At 30.9% G+C, this 18,642-nt stretch overlaps 1 protein-coding gene across 2 annotated transcripts; it reads right to left on the reverse strand.

Annotated features, from left to right (window-relative positions):
- Positions 1-8,166: 8,166 nt before the first annotated feature.
- LOC111682257 (phenoloxidase-activating factor 2-like) lies at positions 8,167-17,206 on the reverse strand. 2 transcript variants are annotated; one of them, XM_023444160.2, is made up of 3 exons: positions 17,073-17,206; positions 9,375-9,732; positions 8,167-9,130 (listed from the first exon to the last, which is right to left on the reverse strand). In XM_023444160.2, the coding sequence occupies exons 2-3, from the start codon at positions 9,717-9,719 to the stop codon at positions 8,252-8,254; spliced, it is 1,224 nt and encodes a 407-aa protein (XP_023299928.1). In that variant the 5' UTR covers positions 9,720-9,732; positions 17,073-17,206; the 3' UTR covers positions 8,167-8,251. The 2 variants fall into 2 exon arrangements, with proteins under 2 accessions (XP_023299928.1, XP_023299929.1); XM_023444161.2 differs by having other exon boundaries at positions 9,375-9,729; positions 17,073-17,203.
- Between the last annotated feature and the right edge of the window lie 1,436 nt (positions 17,207-18,642).

Consider the following 18,642-nt stretch of genomic DNA (forward strand, 5'->3'; position numbering starts at 1 on the left):
CAATATTCTTTAAAGGCCCCCTTATTAGACATAACGTTCGTTATGTCTAATGAAAACAGCTGATTTACTTCTCAAATTTTCTATACGTTACTTCTCTCAATGCGAGATGTTTTGTGCCGTTTCACACAGGGAAACTTTTTTTGTGAAACTTTTGATTTTTGTGTGTGAGAGAAAGAGAATGAAATATCAAACATCTCTTTCTCTCACACACAAAGTCAAAAGTCTTCCAAGAAAACATTCCCTATGAGAACCCGCACTTTTATTACATATTGCGTTTAGACGATCCGCAATCCATCCGCAATTTTCTACACATCATTTTGACAGATCATATTACTTGTGTACTCGTGTGGAGGGTGCTTTAGTACTTAATAATATATTAGTTTCCCAGATAAACGAATTTTTGTATTTAATTAATATGGGAGGTGCCGCTCCCCTCATGGGCAGTCCACCAATTTATTACCCAAAATGTTTACATAGATGTTAAAGTTATTTGTGCAAAATTTTAAGATTCTAAATGTAATAGTTTCTAAGATAAACGAATTTTTGTATTTAATTTATATGGGAGGTGGCACGCCCCCTAACGCTAGTCCTCCCACTTTTTATCCCAAATAATTATATTGACACTAAAGTGGCTCCGATAAAATTTGAGGACTCTAACTGTTATATTATCCGAAAATAAACGAATTTTTGTATTTAATTAATATGGAAGGCGCCTCTCCCCTCATGGTAATTTATTACGCAAAATGTTTACATGGATGTTAAAGTTATTCTGATTCTAACTGTAATAGTTTCCAAGATATACGAATTTTTGTATTTAATTAATATGGGAGGTGTCGCTCCCCTCATGAATAGTCCACCAATTTATTACCCAAAATGTTAACATTGATGTTAAAGTTATTCGTGCAAAAATTTAAGATTCTAACTGTAACAGTTTCCGAGATAAACGAATTTTTGTATTTAATAAATATGGGAGGTGCTGCTCCCCTCATGGCCAATTTATTAACCCTCTCTGGTCCGTCCACTTTTTATCCCATATAATCATATTGACACTAAAGTGCCTCTGACAAAATTTGAGGAATTTAACTGTTATTTTATCTCAAATATACGAATTTTATATTTTTTTAATGTGGGCGTGTAAAAAGTAGCCTATTACCTATTCAAGACATAAAGGAATACGATGTGAAAATTTCAAGAAAATCGGTTCAGCCATTTAGTATTTTATAACGTTCAAACATAAACATACAAACAAACACATTCATTTTTTTATATATAGATTGCTTAAATATGTACTTTGGAATTAAGGTAATATATAACATAAAAGTTTCTTTATGAAAATAAAAATTTTAAAAATATGCACATTTTGTAATGAAATTTTTTGAATTAAACCAATTTTAATTAATTAACTAAGTTGATAAATTATATATTTATATTAATATTATTTGAGTCAAATTAGTTGTTTTCTATAATACTACAATTTCACTTTCTAATAACTTTAAAAGAAGAACATAAAAATTACTTCCCGAAAATGACTTCAGATGTAGTGAATTTTGAATGAAATAAAAATTACATTCCTCCTATGACAAGCAAGTGTTAAAGTTTGTAAATTCTACTCCTTTTTCGGTTCTTTGAAATGTAATATATTTAATCCATGTGGTGGCTTTAAGCTCCCCAGGTGAATGTCCGCCCTTTTTTCTCCGAATTGTTCAGATAAATATTGAACTAATTTATGGAAAATTTGATGAATCTAGTTCTACATTTTCCTAGATAAACAATATTTTATACTTTATTAATCGTATAATCTAAATGTTCAGATAAATGACAAAATTCTTCAAGTAAAATTTAAAGATTCTAGCTCTAATAGATTCTCAGATATACGAATTTTTCTATTTTATTTATATTTGGGGCTCCTGGACCCCCAGATAAAAGTCGGTTCTTTTTTCTTAAAAATGTGCAAAATTTTAAGAATTTAGTTGCAGTAGTTTCCCAGATAAACGAACTTACTGCTGCGTAGCGACTTTAATAGCTATGCTCGATAATGTGCGTTAAAGTAAACTTCTAAAGGGTGTCTTATATGGGGCTTGAGACAATTATAACACAGAAACAAATAAAAATGAATTTTAATTATGAAATTGCTCATATTAATTAAAAAAAGTTTTGATTTTTCTCTAATCATCAAAATGATACTATTGATTAACTTAAAATAAACAAGTAAGAGTGTTATATTCGGCCATGCCGAATCTTATATACCCACCATCAAATCATTCATGTTTATGTAGAATTTTACTGATGTACTCACATTTTTGGGTCAGTAATAAGTCCAAAATTCATTTTTCAGAAGGGGACCTTGGTAAGGTCAATTATAAATCCATTTTCATTAAATTTATGAAAATGATTTTATTTCCTATAAAACTTTTTTATCTCGAATTTTATTGCTTTATATATATGTTATGAGCAGATATGAGCATAAATTTAAGTTCTCATTAAACATGTTTGTGTTGAATTTCACCGCTATTAATACATCTCCTAGCGATAAAGTTATTTTCTGAAGGGGGCATTATAATAGGGATAGGAGAAAACGTGAACCGATATTCTTACTTTCAATAAGGATCGATCCTTATAAAATTTGATAGGGAGATTTTGGCTCGCACGAAACTTGTGTATGTAGAATTTTGTAGTAATGAGCGTTGAATTCGTTGTCTAAAGGGCACCTTATTAGGGGGTTAGATAATAATGGACTCATCCTCATAAAATTTAAGAAAATGATTTTAGTTCCCATAAAATTTTTATATGTCGAATATTATTGTTATATATATGCTTCTTAAGGTAGATATGAGCATTAAAGTCGTTTTCTGAAAGGGCGATGAAGTCATTTTCTGAAGGGGACTTTATATGGGGGTAGGGTCAATTATGGACCGATCCTTATAAAATTCTACGAAGAGATTTATGTCACCATAAAACATGTTTGTGCCGAATTACACCGCTATTGATGCTTCTGTTAGTCAGTTGTGAACGATAAAGTCATTTTCTGAAGGGGGCCTTATATGGGGGCTAGGCGAAATCGTGGACCGATATTGCCCATTTTCAATACCAAACAAACTGGATCAACTTTAAGTATCTGTGCAAAATTTCAGCTCGCTAGCTACTTCCGTTTGGACTCTATCAACAGACAGACAGACGGACGGACATGGCTAGATCGTCTTAGAATCTAATAAGGACCCAGAATATATATACTTTTATGGGTCTTAGACGAATATTTTAATGTGTTACAAACGGAATGACAAAAACATTATACCCCCCATCTTTTTTGATGGTGGGTATAAAAATATGATTTGCATTTTCTATTAAAATAAAATAATTTTCCCTTTTGTTTTGCAAAATATATTTTTTAATGAATAGAAAAAAAGTATTTAAAACGTTTTCAATTATATGAAAGTAGATTGTGAGTTATTGCACAATAATTTTTATGCGAATAATGTAAGTTTGAAATTTAACACTAACACAAATTTTTTCCCAATTTTTTCACTTATTTTGACGGTTATTTTTATTTAAAAATGGAGCTTTTATTTCATAATGCAAACTAGGGCTACATTTTCTTTGTGTGTTTAGGGTGATTTTTTCTTTCTTATATGTTTTTGAAAAGTGTTTTTAACATATTTATTAAGAAATGTTCTATAAAATCTTTTATATAAATTATATAAATTAAAAAAATATAAATTATATAAATTAAAAAAAATATAAGTAAATTATATAAATTAAAAAAATTTAAATTGTATAAATTAAAAAAAATATAAAATGCTTATAATATGATCAAAAAACTCAAACATGATATTAAAATTATATCATAACATGTTTAATTAGGCTCTTATTGTAAAAATGTGCAAAAAATATAATCGGTGCCAAATTTATTTAACTGTTTAAACGTGTAAATAACTTGTCCTTTAGACCACACTACGCATAATAAAAATATGCATTTGCATAATTTGTTTTCCCCGATTAGAATTTTTAATTTTATTAACATTTATTCTTAGAATATTTTAAATATAATTAAATTTTCTTTTGTATAACAGATAAAATAATAATATATATGAAAATTTGTTTAAAAAAAATCTTTTTTTTAAAAATCGTCAAGTTTAGAGATAAAAACAGTAAAAATCGTCAAAATAACGATAAATCGTCAAATTGGCAACAGTGTACACAACCCGATCGTAAAGAAATCTCATATAGCAAGAACGTAAAATTTAAAAAAAATTTTTTTTAAAAATCGTCAAGTTAAGAGATAACAAGTAAGAGTTCTATATTCGGCTGTGCCGAATCTTATATACCCTTCACCATGATGTGTTTAAAGCCTTTTGGTACCTTTTGAAGAACGAAAAAGTACCAAAAAGTCCCCATCTATAGGACCTCAGTTAATCCGGGCCATACAAACTTAATTACATGTTCCTAGGTTCAATATTGTAGAAGTTATAAAAAGTACCTTTTGAAGAACGAAAAAGTATCAAGAAGTCCCCTTTTACTGGTTCTCACTTAATCCGGGATATACGAACTTAATAACATGTTTCTAGGTTCAATATTATAGAAATTTCAAAAAGTACCTTTTGAAGAATGAAAAAGTACCAAAAAGTACCCTTTCATAGGTCCTCACTTAATCCTGGCCATACATACTTAATTACATGTTTCTAGGTTTAATATCGTAGAAATTGCAAAAAGTACCTTTTGAAAAACGAAAAAGTACCAATAAGTCCCCTTTTATGGGTCCTTACTTAATCCGGGCCATACATACATAATTACATGTTTCTAGGTTTAATATCGTAGAAATTGCAAAAAGTACCTTTTGAAAAACGAAAAAGTACCAAAAAGTCCCCTTGTATGGGTCCTCACTTAATCCGGGCCATACATACTTAATTACATGTTTCTAGGTTCAATATTGTAGAAATTGCAAAAAGTACCTTTTGAAGAACGAAAAAGTACCACAAAGTCCCCTTTTGTGGGTCCTCACTTAATCCGGGCCATACATACTTAATTACATGTTTCTAGGTTCAATATTGTAGAAATTGCAAAAAGTACCTTTTGAACAACGAAAAAGTCCCCTTTTATGGGTCCTCACTTAATCCGGGCCATACATACTTAATTACATGTTTCTAGGTTCAATATTGTAGAAATTGCAAAAAGTACCTTTTGAAAAACGAAAAAGTACCAAAAACTCCCCTTGTTTGGGTCCTCACTTAATCCGGGCCATGCATACTTAATTTCATGTTTCTAGGTTCAATATTATAGAAATTTCAAAAAATACCTTTTGAAGAACGAAAAAGTACCAGAAAGTCCCCTTTTATAGGTTCTCACTTAATCCAGGCTCTACATACTTAATTTCATATTTCTAGCCAATAACAAAACATTAGTGCTGCTCTTGCTCTGCTGCTCTTGCTCTGCTTTTATAAACAAATTACAATAACAATATTTACCGTATTGTTATGTATTTTGTTTTTTGCAGTTTCTGTCTGAGCATGAATAAAAAATCTAAATTTTATATGAAATTTTCAGAGGTTGTCTCGGTTTTTTTCTCATATCTCCGTTATTTATGGATCGATTTTGCTGATTTTAAATAGCGTTCTTGCCGGTCGTATGTCTGATTGAATTATGGAAGATTCGGATTTCGCAGATATCTGGGGTCTTCTAAAAACTGATTTCAACAAACATACAGACAGACAGACGGACATGGCTTAATTATCTCCGCTACCTATAAGGATCCAGAATATATATACTTTATAGGGTCGGAAAATTATATTATAGAAATTACAAACGGAATGACAAACTTATATATACCCTTCTCACGAAGGTGAAGGGTATAAAAATCAAAAAATACCAATTGCAAAACGTTAAGGTACCAAAAAGTCCCCTTTTAGGGGTTCTCACATAATCCAGACTCTACATACTTAATTTCATGTTTCTAGGTTCAATATTATAGAAATTTCAAAACGTACCTTTTAATGAACGAAAAGTACCCACTTAATTCAGACTCTACATAATTAATTTTATGTTTCTAGGTTCAATATTATAGAAAATTCAAAAAGTACCTTTTGTTGAACGAAAAAGAACTAAAAAGGTCCCTTTTTGTAGGTTCTTACCTAGTCAAGGCCTTACATGTTAAATTTCATGTTTCTGGGTTCAATATTATAGAAAATTCAAAAAAGTACAAAAAAGCTCCAGGCTCTACATATTTCATGTTTCTAGCCAATAACAACGTAACGTAACGTGATGTTCATTCTTTGCTTTGTGTTTATAAACGAATTTCGCAGATATATGGGTTCTTCTGAAATTGATTTCAATATGCACACAGACAGGCGGACATGGAAAAATCGACTAAGCTATTTATAACGATCCAGAAATTATATACTTTATAGGGTCGGAAAATTATATTTTATAAATTACTAACGGAATGACAAACTTATATATACACTTCTCACGTTCCCCCGGGTGCAGGTTATTTAGGTGAAGCCCCCACCTTGGTGTTATTCCAATCCCTGGGAAAAAGGGGTTTGTCCAATACCTCAGTCTGGCCGGGTTTATAAATTGGTACAGTCTACTGCCTGGCTTAGTCCTTGCATAGATTGAGAAAGGTCAGAGCAGCGCATAATCTGTTACTACGAGTGGCCAGTTGCCAGCTGGTCAGTGGTTTAAACCCAAATTCGCGGGGAGAGAATTTTGGTTTAAGGACTATATACCTAATGGGTTGGATAATTCTCTCTTTGAACAGGTTACCTGAACTCGATCGATTTTGGGACGCCGAACGCGTTATGGGGCACCGGCATATGCTGGGGAATTGTATTTATGGTTGCCTGTCATTGTGTGAACGATTGAGAAGTTTCTCGTTGCTGTTGCCATCTCAACAGGATATATTGATACGTGCTGTGCGACTTTTTGTCGTGGCAATTATCGAAATTATTGACTTTGGAATTCCTACTTCCTCTGTCACATTATCGGTTCATAAAAGAGGGATTCTGATCCATTTTTTGGGTATTTCGGACTACGAATACGTCTCTAGGTGCCGTTGCCGAATCAACAGAGGCCATCCCAGCTGCGTGGTTGTAAACGGAAGTGATGTTTTACATCTCCGAAGTCAATCAACGGAGCAGCAATGGTCAGAGATTAGACAGCTCGAATACTTCAGCAAAGTTCTTGTACATGGATCGGCCCAATCTATGTACAAAAATTGCCACCTGAGTTCTTCATTGAAGGATTTAGAGCCGATTGTAGACCGTTGTTCAAGTCTACCCAGTGGATGAGAAAGACCACCGTGAGGTAGAGCATCATGTCAGGTACTCACGTAAAGCACTTCGACATTCATAACCTTCTCACGAAGGTGAAGGGTATAAAAATGTAAATGGACTCAGATTGAAAACACATTATTTGGTTTTATGAGGGAATTTTTATAATTTCTTTAAAATTTATAACAGAAATATTAAAATGGCTCAATGTTTATTGGGATATCAGATTAGAAATAATGTTCAATTTCAAAGCATACTTTAAGGCATTACAAAAATATATCTGAATGTACATTATACCGACTCATTTTGTGATGAAAGTAAAAATGCGTTTTGTTACTCAACTTGGCTTTGTTTTATGAAGATTCCCAAAATATTTTAAGTCTAGCGATGGCCGTTCGTGAGCTGGACAAAAATAAAAAAATTTATTTTTGATTTATTTTTTTTTTAATTTTAGTTTTGTTTTAAAACAATGCACATTGGAGTCTCCTTTAAGTAAACTTGGCATAAAGTATATATTTAGAAGAGAGGTGGTTGATTCGATTTCTAACTGAAGAACTGGTTAAGGAGTGCACAACAGGTCTCATAAAGGCCTAGATGTATTTCTTCGGATTTCAAACTAACTATATTACTTACTATATTAACCTATATAACTGTAAGAAGAACTTTCACTTAGAAAATCTAAAATTCTTTGGGAAGATGCATTAATTTAGGACCAACACCAAAGCACCAACAGAAAAATGCACTTAACGAAAAGGCAATGACATTAAGCAGCTTTTAAAAATATTTCTGTCATGCGTTAATATTACACACTTCTTCAACATTGATGGAATAATAAACTTTTCCATTATGAAAAGTTATTGTTTTCGAAAATAATGTAAAGGAATACTAGAAACAATAATGATCATTATATTACTAAAAGAACCTTTATTTGTTTAATAATGTTGCACAAATATGTGCATTATTTTAATTTCTCTGTAAATAATTTCAACTTAAGGAGTAAAAGGAGCAAATGATATTCCTCTGGCAGCTAATTTTTCTGAAATCCAGGGACGTAAGTATGGTACATTAGCATAAACACCAGGAACATTTTCTTCAGCACAACCAACACCCCAGGCAACAATACCGGCTTGATAGTAACGATCCTTAACACCAGGAATGGGACAAACCAAAGGAGAACCACCATCGCCCTTACAGGTATCCTTATCCTTCTCACCACCGGCACATATGAAACTTTCATGCAAGTTGAAGTACAAACCGAGACGAGTATCACGCAAGTACTTTTGACAGGTGTCTTGAGGAACTACAGGCAAATCGATTTTCTTCAAAATAACTTGATATTTGCCTTCACGACCAAATTTGTCTTTACCCCAGCCAGTGGCAAAACAGCGGCTATGATCGAAATTGGCATTGGGTTCGGGCAAGCAAATTGGACGAATATTTTCTTGCCAAACAAAACCATCTTCCAGAATGAGAAGAGCCACATCATTGTAAAGAGCACCTTTGTTGTAGTTTTCATGGATAATGATTTCCCTTACAGGCTTGTCAACATGGTTGAGAATTTCATTGGTATTTTGGGTATCCCATTCACCACCACGTACAACCAATTGTTGGGCTTTACGATTGATTACACAATGAGATGCAGTCAACACAACATTTGGAGCAATCAAAGAACCACCACAATCGTATAAGTGAATTATCTCACCACCAGCATCTTCAGTACGGAGAATGGCAACCATCCAGGGGAATTCACCAAACTGGGATTCGTTGTCAGTGTCACCAGTGATTTTAAAGCCAACACCGTCATTATTACGCCAACCACAACCTTCGTGACGTTCTTTGGGGAAGGGAGGAATGACAGGTTCGCTTCTCTGTTAATATGAAAATGATAAATTAATAAAATTGTGAAAATAATTGATTATTTAATGGGATAATATTTGTACTCTATTATCCGATTAAATAACCACAATTTTTGAATATTCATTAAAATTATTTAGTATTTCAATTCTTGTTTGCGAATCAAATTACAGTAGTAGCATACTCAAGATTAAACTAAATCCAACGATTTCACTAGCCATTGATAACCATTCGTTTAAAAATGTCTCTATATCTTACCTTATTGGGAATATCACAGCAAATTTCACTATAACTACAGACATCATCATTGATACGAATATCAATAAAGTTTTCACCGGTTGTACTGATGGAACCATCAACGCACAAATGTCTGGGTACACATTCCTTATCAACACCACATGCTCTATAACCACCGGATTCACCGCTGCGTGGTGGACCTAAAACAGTAGTTTTCGTTGGAGTTGGTCGAAATACTTGAGTTGTAGACTCCACTAAAGGTGTGTTATTATTGAAGACTTGTCCAATAAGATCGTCTAATGATAATTGCGCAAATGAATGAGCAATTAATAAACTGAATACTATCAATGATACTTTCGCCGTCATTGTAAGGCCTCTACTGAAAAAAATAAAAGATTTCGAATAAACATTTAGCGTAAAGATTGAGTGCTTGAAAAATGATATTGATAATAATATCGATATTTTAGATTTTTTCATTTCAGTTCATTACAGGTTATCGCTTTAAAAAGTTGTATATGTTTTATTTTTCGAAATTTAAATGGAATAAATAAAAAATTGACCTAAAAACATACTTGTTGAGAACGATTACATTTAGGTTTTAAACTTAGAATAAGAATTGGCCAGTTTATTTTTTTTAGATGATTGGGTTGAGTAGGCTATATATAGTTAAATGGGGAAATCCAAAATATTTGTGTTCTATTATTAATTTTAACTTTCTATACAGTTTTCGTTGCGGGATTATAAACATGGGTTAAATGAATTACGGTAGACTAAGCAGTTTGCGTTGTACGACAAGCATGCTGTAATCGGAAGCTGCGGTATTACGGTCTATCTATAAATAGCGTTCGAATCTGCTAAATACGAGGTATGATTCAAAGAATCTTAAACATTAATTCGTAGCTTTCTTCTTTTACATAAAAGTCATCCAAGGAGGAATTGTTAAGTCATCCTGATTCCCCGGGAGTTTGTTCCCTTTTGTATGCTTTAGGAATCAAACTTCCAGGGAGTTAATTATTTATAATATGAGTATATGTTTCTTGAATAAGAGAACCTTCGATTCTTTGTGATTCTTTACAATCCATAGAAAAACATTTTAACATATTTGAATATTTCTCACACAGAAGCAGCATTATTGACCACTGACCTGCCAAAAATACTTAATTCTCCCGACTATGTTCATTCCAAAATTATTGTTCTGATTTAATTTGGTATTATTTAGATAGTGAGCATCAAATCCAGCAACAACAATGTCTGTCAGTCCGTGTAAACTAATCAAACTACAGGTCGCAATTTTGAAGATAATTCAATGAAATTTGATACATGATATTATATTGCCTTAGAGACGAAGCCTATTAAAAGTGGTAAAGATCGGTCCATTATTTCACCTCGCCGCCATACAATTGTACCACCGAAAATGGCTTGTAAACATTATAATCAAACTAAAGGTCGCAATTTTGGAGATAATTCAATAAAATTTGGCACATGATCTTCTATGGTACCATAAACAAAGCCTATTAAAATGGTTAACATCGGTTCATTAAATCAGCTAGCCCCAATACAACTGAACCCCCGAATATAGTTTGTAAACATTGCAATCAAACAATAGGTCGCAATTTTGGAGATAAGTCAATGAAATTTGGCACATGATCTTTTATGGTATCGGAGACGAAGCCTATTGAAAATAGTTAACATCGGTCCATTATTTCACCTAGGCCCCATACAAGTGAACCCGCCAAATAGGGCTTTTAAGTTCATAATTATGTTTAATATACTCGTATCTCAACAAAAAGCTGCAAAACCAAGTTCTATACTAGCCTTGATGACCCTGATGAACTTTATAAATATAGGGCTTCTATTGACCCTAACCGCTATAAAAAGCCCCATCAATATTTTACTTAAATATCCATAGTTTTATTCAACAATAAATGGCTTAAGTATATCTGAGTCAAGGCACAATTCAACTTAAATTCTTTATTATGAAAACTAAATCAAATTTTATTCGTATACAGGTGTCAAGTGTAGGGTATTATATGGTCGGCCTCGACCGACTATAGCTTCTTACTTGTTTAACTTTAAGTTATATTGACAGTTCTTTTTAAAATAAAAAGCATGTTAAATTTTCCAATATAACTAAGATCATTGTTAAGACGCCTATACACGAGCACACATGTATTATGATCTGTCAAATCTTTGTGTAGAAGAGTACTGCTGTACACAATATGTAATGAAACTATCACACATTATGAGAAATTACGGACGGAAAATTTGACAGGCGTATGTCCCTCTTCATTTTATTAAATGACTTTACGTACGCAAAGTGTGATCGTGTGAATGGTTCTTTAGTAAATCATCGACATAGTGGTCTTCGTAAAGTTTGTAGGCATATCAAGTTCTACTAAGGGCGGGTTTTACAGATAAAGATAATCTACATTCCTTGTTTAAACCTAGTTAATATATGTTTTGTGTTTTCAGGTAAACAGTAACGTTACGTATTATCTTAGTTCAACTGAGTGTTATTGGTCAATTAAACTTAAGTTATAAGTGAGAAAACACAATTAACAAAAACAATAAAATAATGATTTCGGAAAAACAAAAACATAATATTTTAAGTAAATTGCAGTTTTTTTCTTTTGTTTTATTTACTATTGTTTTAAATGATTTTTTAAAATTTTTGCAAAATTTTTCATTCTACAAAAGTATTATTTGCAAAAAACAGCTGTTCATTGTTTATGTTTTTGAGTGAAAAGCTGACTGTACTAACAAAGTTAACTGACATTAAATCCATAACTGAAAAACACAATTATCGGTTAAAGTCCGCCTAAATTTGTTCCGAGTTTAATCTAACAGTAAGTTAAATCCAGTTTAACTGAGTATAAAGAAACCCGCCCTATGAGTAAGTTAAAGGCGATATTTTATAGAATATGTGATTAATTAGAGGTTTAGTTATAAACGCTTCAAGTAATCGGCACTTCCAGTAATCGATTATTATAACACACACATAATTGGATATTTCATGGTATCCTTTCTGTTTCATTTCATATTTCTTAAAAATTATGTAATTCAACGGAATATACATATAGCAGGGATGGAAAAAGAGATTTTGTCTCAGTATCAAAAAATATTTCAGAGGGTACTTTTTTGGATCTCAAAGTACTAAAATATATTTTTTTACTAAAAGTTTGTAATTTCTGAAATATATTTATACATATATATTCGTTCTCAGCGCTGATTAATCTTATAGAAGCGTCTAACTTAGTCTCAGGGTTTCGACTATTTTAACATTTTGTCTGATAATATGAAGAGAATTCCAATACTGTATAACTTTAGTAGCTGTTTCCTACAACTTTTATTTAATGGCCGATCCTAAAAAATTGGAAGACAGGTTTTGATTAGTAAGAGACTTACTTATACCGAATTTTATCGCTATACTCACATTTTCCGGCCGGTTAGGAGTGTTAAAGTTAAATTAAAGGGGACCTTATATAGATCAATTATGGACGATCCTAAAAAAATTTGTTTGAAAGATTTTGGCTTATAAGAAACTTCGTTATGTCGAATTTCATCGCTATACTGCTGCCGAAGCAGTTTTCTGGAGGTCCACTTGTATCCGAAAAAGTGAACCGATATTGCCCATTTTCAATCCCAAGCAAACGTTAGCAATATAGAATACTTATGCGACATTTCAACTGTCTAGCTCTTCCCGTGTGTCCCTATCGTGATTTCAAAAAACAGACAGACATGGCTAGATCGTCTTAGAATTTATTAAGGACCCAGAATTTATATACTTTAATGGGTCTATGACCAATATTTCGATGTGTTTTTTGATGGTGGGTATAAAAATTATTTTATCATACAGATTTACTACTGGTTAAACGATAATCAGATATTGATATTGTAGACTTGAAAGTATCAAATAAGACTCGGGAGTATTACGGTACTTTTGCACATCAAATAGTATCAAAAAAAGTACCATCGTACCAATTATGCCATCCCTGACATATAGTTTATAACATAGTAAAGGATTGAAACTGTGTTAAATAACCTCATTATTTTGATTAACTAGACACGATATCATTGCAGTATATACTTAAAATTGTATATGTCATAAATTGAATGTATATAAACCGGTTCTGTTCCAAATTAGTATAAGTTACAAACACATTTATTTTCAAGGTCAACGTGTATATTATTTGGATATAATGGAAGTAATTGCCATTCTTAATGATTTATATGTTAAGATAACTGTCATTTATTTCTGGAAGAGATGAATTTCAAATAAAAACTTTAGTAAAAATCTATAAAAATAGAACTTTTTCATTTTTTAAACAATTTTATATTTCTGATTTAACGACCTCATAAGTAAATGTTTGGGGCAACTGAAAACATGACTATATAATATATGTATGGATAATGGGTATTTACTGTATACAATACACATGTATGTAAACTATAATTAAGACTTTTAAAAAGCTTTTTTTTAACAATTGAACAATTTTTACTGGCTTTTGGTAAGTGATTCAACAATATTTTATGCAAAAATCCCCAAAAGTTTTAATGTCTTTATATCCATCATTCATATTGCACAAATATTTGAACTGAGTCAAGGAAATATTAGAATAAAAATTTAACTTAATATCTTACCAAATACAGTTCTTAGTATATAGCAAAACAGAATATTTAGTAAAATATTTGAAAATTGTGAACGTACGTTGCAAAACTGTTTGGATGAAAACAAAAATAATTATTAATGTCAATAGTTTTTGCGAATGACAAAATTGTACATGAATATTTCTGGGAAATATCAGTTTATCGATAATAAAATTTTACGTATTTTTATACTTTACGGAAGTTTAAAATTAGGTTATATAAAGTTATTGATAGAAGTCATAAAAGTTCATATTATTCGTTGTCAGTCAAATAACTAGTTTATTTACGACTCGTGTATGATTAACTTCAACTCAAACCGGACATTTATGTGCAAAAAAATGTATATTAAAATGGGATTTACTTTTGTAATTACTTATATTTTAATATACAATGTACATATTTACTTTGTACAGAGTTAAGTTAAATCCGTTTTTGACAATACAACAAAAATTACTAGGGGAAAATATATTTCCCCCACTTAAATGACACAATATTTCAGATAACTAAATTTCTGTAACTTTGGTCTTGCATACAATACATTATCGAATATGTTTACGTCAATATACATATGTATTTATGTATATTTTATTTTTCGACTGTCATGCATATTAATCTAAATTCATTAAATAATCTAAAATGTTTATAATTTTAGAGGTAAAAGTTATCTTTGGTTTATAAATCGTTGTTTTATACACAAAATATTTGAGAAATTATGTTTTCATTATCACAAACTGAATTTCTGGAAGATGCTATATATGGAAGCTGGGATCAAATATGGACTGATCGAATCAAAATTTGGTGCATGATGTTAAAACAATTTTCTTCGATAGGCTTTTGTGGGGGGACTAGGGTCAATAGAGGTACTATAATGATAGGTATAGTTAAACATGGTGGATTTTCTATAAAAGAGGAACTCAAGCTCTACTGATCTGGGTTTTCCAACATGACAATGATCCAAAATTTATACGGAATGGGTGAATGAATCAAAAGCATTGCTGACTGTACTAGAAGTGCTGAATACGAAAGTAAAGCTCAACTGATTTGGGTTTTACAACATGCTAATAAAACGGATCATGCATCGAATTTTTTAAAAGATGTGTAAATCAAATAAACTGCTTTAGAACGAACAGCATCGTCTGAACATAAAACTTTAGAGGATTTTTTAAGAAGCATAAGGACCTTGAACTTATGCTGGAAAATGACTCAACAATACAAGGCCAGATATGAGAGTTGTTTACTAAGGTAAGTCAAAGGGTGACAGTTTGTATTATGCAGAATTCTTCAACTGATCATCAAACAGATTCCAAGGAGTATGAGATAGACCCCCTTATTCAGAAAGTAAATTTTTACTTTATAAACGGTTTATAAAAAAGATTTTGTATAGAAATTTTGTTTTATAAACCTTTTATAAAATAAAAATTTTGTTTGTGAATAAGGGCGAGAATCTAAAAAAGAAGTGCTGAATGCACTAGAACCCTAATTGGCAAAGAGTTTTCTTGCACTCTTTATTCCACACGATTGTATGCTTACATATATATATAAAAACGATTCAAATCAGTAAGAGAGCTTATTTTTTACTCTCTCCCGATATAGGTAGTAGAACTTAAACGCTGAATGCTTCACTGGTTTGTCATCTTTCAACATTACAATGGCCTGAAATATATATGAATAAACAGCATCGTTTGAATATCTTTAGAGAATCGTTGAAGCATCATTAGGAACAAGATCCTAAGTTGAGAAATATCACTATAATACAAGGCCAGAGATGACAGTTGTTTTTCCAGGCAACTCTAAGGGTGACATTCTACATTATGCAGAATTGTTCAACTGATCATTTAATAGATTACCAGAAGTAGGATCTAAATAGAAGTGCTGACTAAACTAGATTTGAACATAAGAATGTAAAACTCTAGTAGTTTGGGTTTTTTAACAAGAATCACTAGGACTTTGGTCCTAAGTTGGGAAATGTCACGAGATTACAAGGGCATATACAAGAGTCTTAAGAACTAAAGATACATAGAAATAATATTTTCAATCAATTATTGGACCCTTACCGAACGACCCAAGTCATACTCGACCAAATATTGTGAACTCAGCGACAGCTGTATTAACCGAAAGTTTTATTCACAAGAAATAATTATTGGCCACAGTCGAACTGTTACAACAACAACCCCTAATCGATTAAAACCATCTGTTAGGTGGTTTAGAATGATTACTTGCATTAAATCAGTTTATTTGTTTAATAAATTCCAGGATTTCTAGGAATTTACGCTTGAATTATTATGATTTATAAGAGAAACTATGAACTTTTTTAAATTATAATTTAAAATTTCTTTCGGCAAAATAATGTAATAATGGAATTTAATTTAAATTCTTAAGATGATCCATAATTTATCCATAATATAAACTCCAGCTATGGTCACCCTAGTTTAACAAAACTAGATTAGTTTAAAATAAAAACAGAATCAAGTTTATTGATGTTATAAAGAGAAAATATTAAACCGGATAATTTGGAACATCATTTGGTCAAGTTTAAAAAAATCTTTTTGTATAAATTTAAAAATAATATTTAAATGTATGAATAATTTAATTACCAATATTGTAAATTTATAAAAAAAAGTAATAATTAACAAGTTGTTTGCTTGTCTACCGGTTACGTATGATCAAATTTCGCATTAAACAAAATTAATGGCAAAATATACAATTTTTTCATTATTTGTTTAGACTATGAGAACTGCATAGCATTTGAAGATTTTAATTTGTATAAATTATTTTTATTTAATTAATAATTAACAACCAAAATATTATTTTGTGCAAAAAAGTACACAAGGCTTAAACAAAAAAAAATTAATAAACTGGTTTTCTCATTGAACTTGACTGTTAAGTTTAGTGGTTATTATAACCGTTAAAACGATCGATGGATTTGTGTATAATTTATTTTTGTTCTTAGCAATAGATTTCTTTAGTACAACAACATCACACACATTATACAAAAATAAATACATACTATTTAATAAACAAATAAAAAAAAGAACTCAATCAAGTTATTATATCTTAAAGTTTAAAACTCACAATTATATTGAAATCGAAAAAAAAACAATAATAGAACGGCCAACTACGAAAACAAAACAATTTCTTCACTTTAAACAACCGCTCAGTTGAAGAATCTAAAAAGAACTGATCGTATTCGTTTCATTCAATGATCATCAAAAGCTTGAACTTGAGTTGAGAATCTTGAATTATTTTTGTTTCTACTCATAGATATTTAATTATAGATACGAAATACAAATACACTTGAAGAAGTTCGTTTAGAAAAATGTGGATGTGTTAAAAGAAGATGAGCAAGTTTATTTTGTTGTGTTTTTAAGATGCGTAGCATAGTCAAAGCTTTAATGTAAATTCTAAGCTTTTTTTCAAATCACAACAAAAGCTTTAGTATATTCACAATAGTAACAAAATATAACAGCAACAATAATAAAAATAAAAAACTTAACGTTAAAATTGAATGTTTTAAAACATTTTCATACGTTACTTTTTCATACATTGGCACCCTACATCATAGCACCCTAGACATAGAATATTGAAATTTTTGAAATAGTATTAATTTATAACAAAGAGTACGTTTTGAAACTTATTTTTCGCTAGACTTAATCTGCAGACGAGACTGTAGACTAGATTATAAACTAGACTGTAGACATGACTATGAAAGTATACATTAGGCAGTTGACTAGACTACAAACTAGGTTACATAATAAAATTTTTACTAGTCTATAGAATAAATGGTAAACTAGCTTACAGATTAGACTATTCTATAGACTACTCTAAAGACTACACACCAAAAAAGACTATTAAATATACTAGATACTAGAATATAGACAAAAACATACTAAAAACTTGATTATATACAGGAATATAGACTTTAGACCAGGCTATAGACTAAACTGTAAGCTAACCTATAGGTTAGAGTATAGACTAGGCTATAGACTAAACTTTAAACTAGACTAAACTGTACACTAGACTAACCTATAGACTAAAGACTAGACAATAGACTAGACTAAAGACTAGACTAAAGACTAGACTAAAGACTAGACAATAGACTAGACCTTAGACTGGACTATAGACTAGACTAGAATGTACCATGTGTTAAACATAACTAGACTTTGAACTAGACTTTAGATTAAACTACAGACTACACTAAGCTATAAACAAGAGTATAGAGTAGATTAAACTATATACTACACTGTGGAACAGATTACAAACTAAACTATAGAGTAATTATAGAATATACTATACAAATTTTTAGACTTTAAACATGAGACTAAAATTTATACTAGACTATGAATTTACTAGACTATGAAAATAAAACAAGTAGGAAAGTATAGTCGGGCATGGCCGACCATATAATGCCCTACAACATTTTAAAAACTTTTATTTTTCATAAAGAAAATTGTATGTTGAATTTTATCTTAACTCCAAGGTATTTAACAATTAAATGATAAAAAAAACAAAAATTTCTAAATGAGGCTTTATATAGGAATATAGGTCAAACGTGGGCCGATCCTCGGTAAATTTGGGAAAAGGATATATTTTTAACAAGTATGAATGTATAGTCGAATGTACAGTTCATAAATAAGGCATTTAA

Source organism: Lucilia cuprina, chromosome 2, assembly GCF_022045245.1.
Source record: "Lucilia cuprina isolate Lc7/37 chromosome 2, ASM2204524v1, whole genome shotgun sequence".
Classification (NCBI taxonomy): Eukaryota; Metazoa; Arthropoda; class Insecta; order Diptera; family Calliphoridae; genus Lucilia; species Lucilia cuprina.

Coding starts and splice junctions, on each gene's coding strand:
- LOC111682257 (XM_023444160.2), bottom strand. CDS start 9,719: ATGACGGCGAAAGTATCATTGATAGTATTCAGTTTATTAATTGCTCAT. Junction 9,131..9,374: donor GCTGTGATATTCCCAATAAG/GTAAGATATAGA, acceptor TCATATTAACAG/AGAAGCGAACCTGTCATTCC.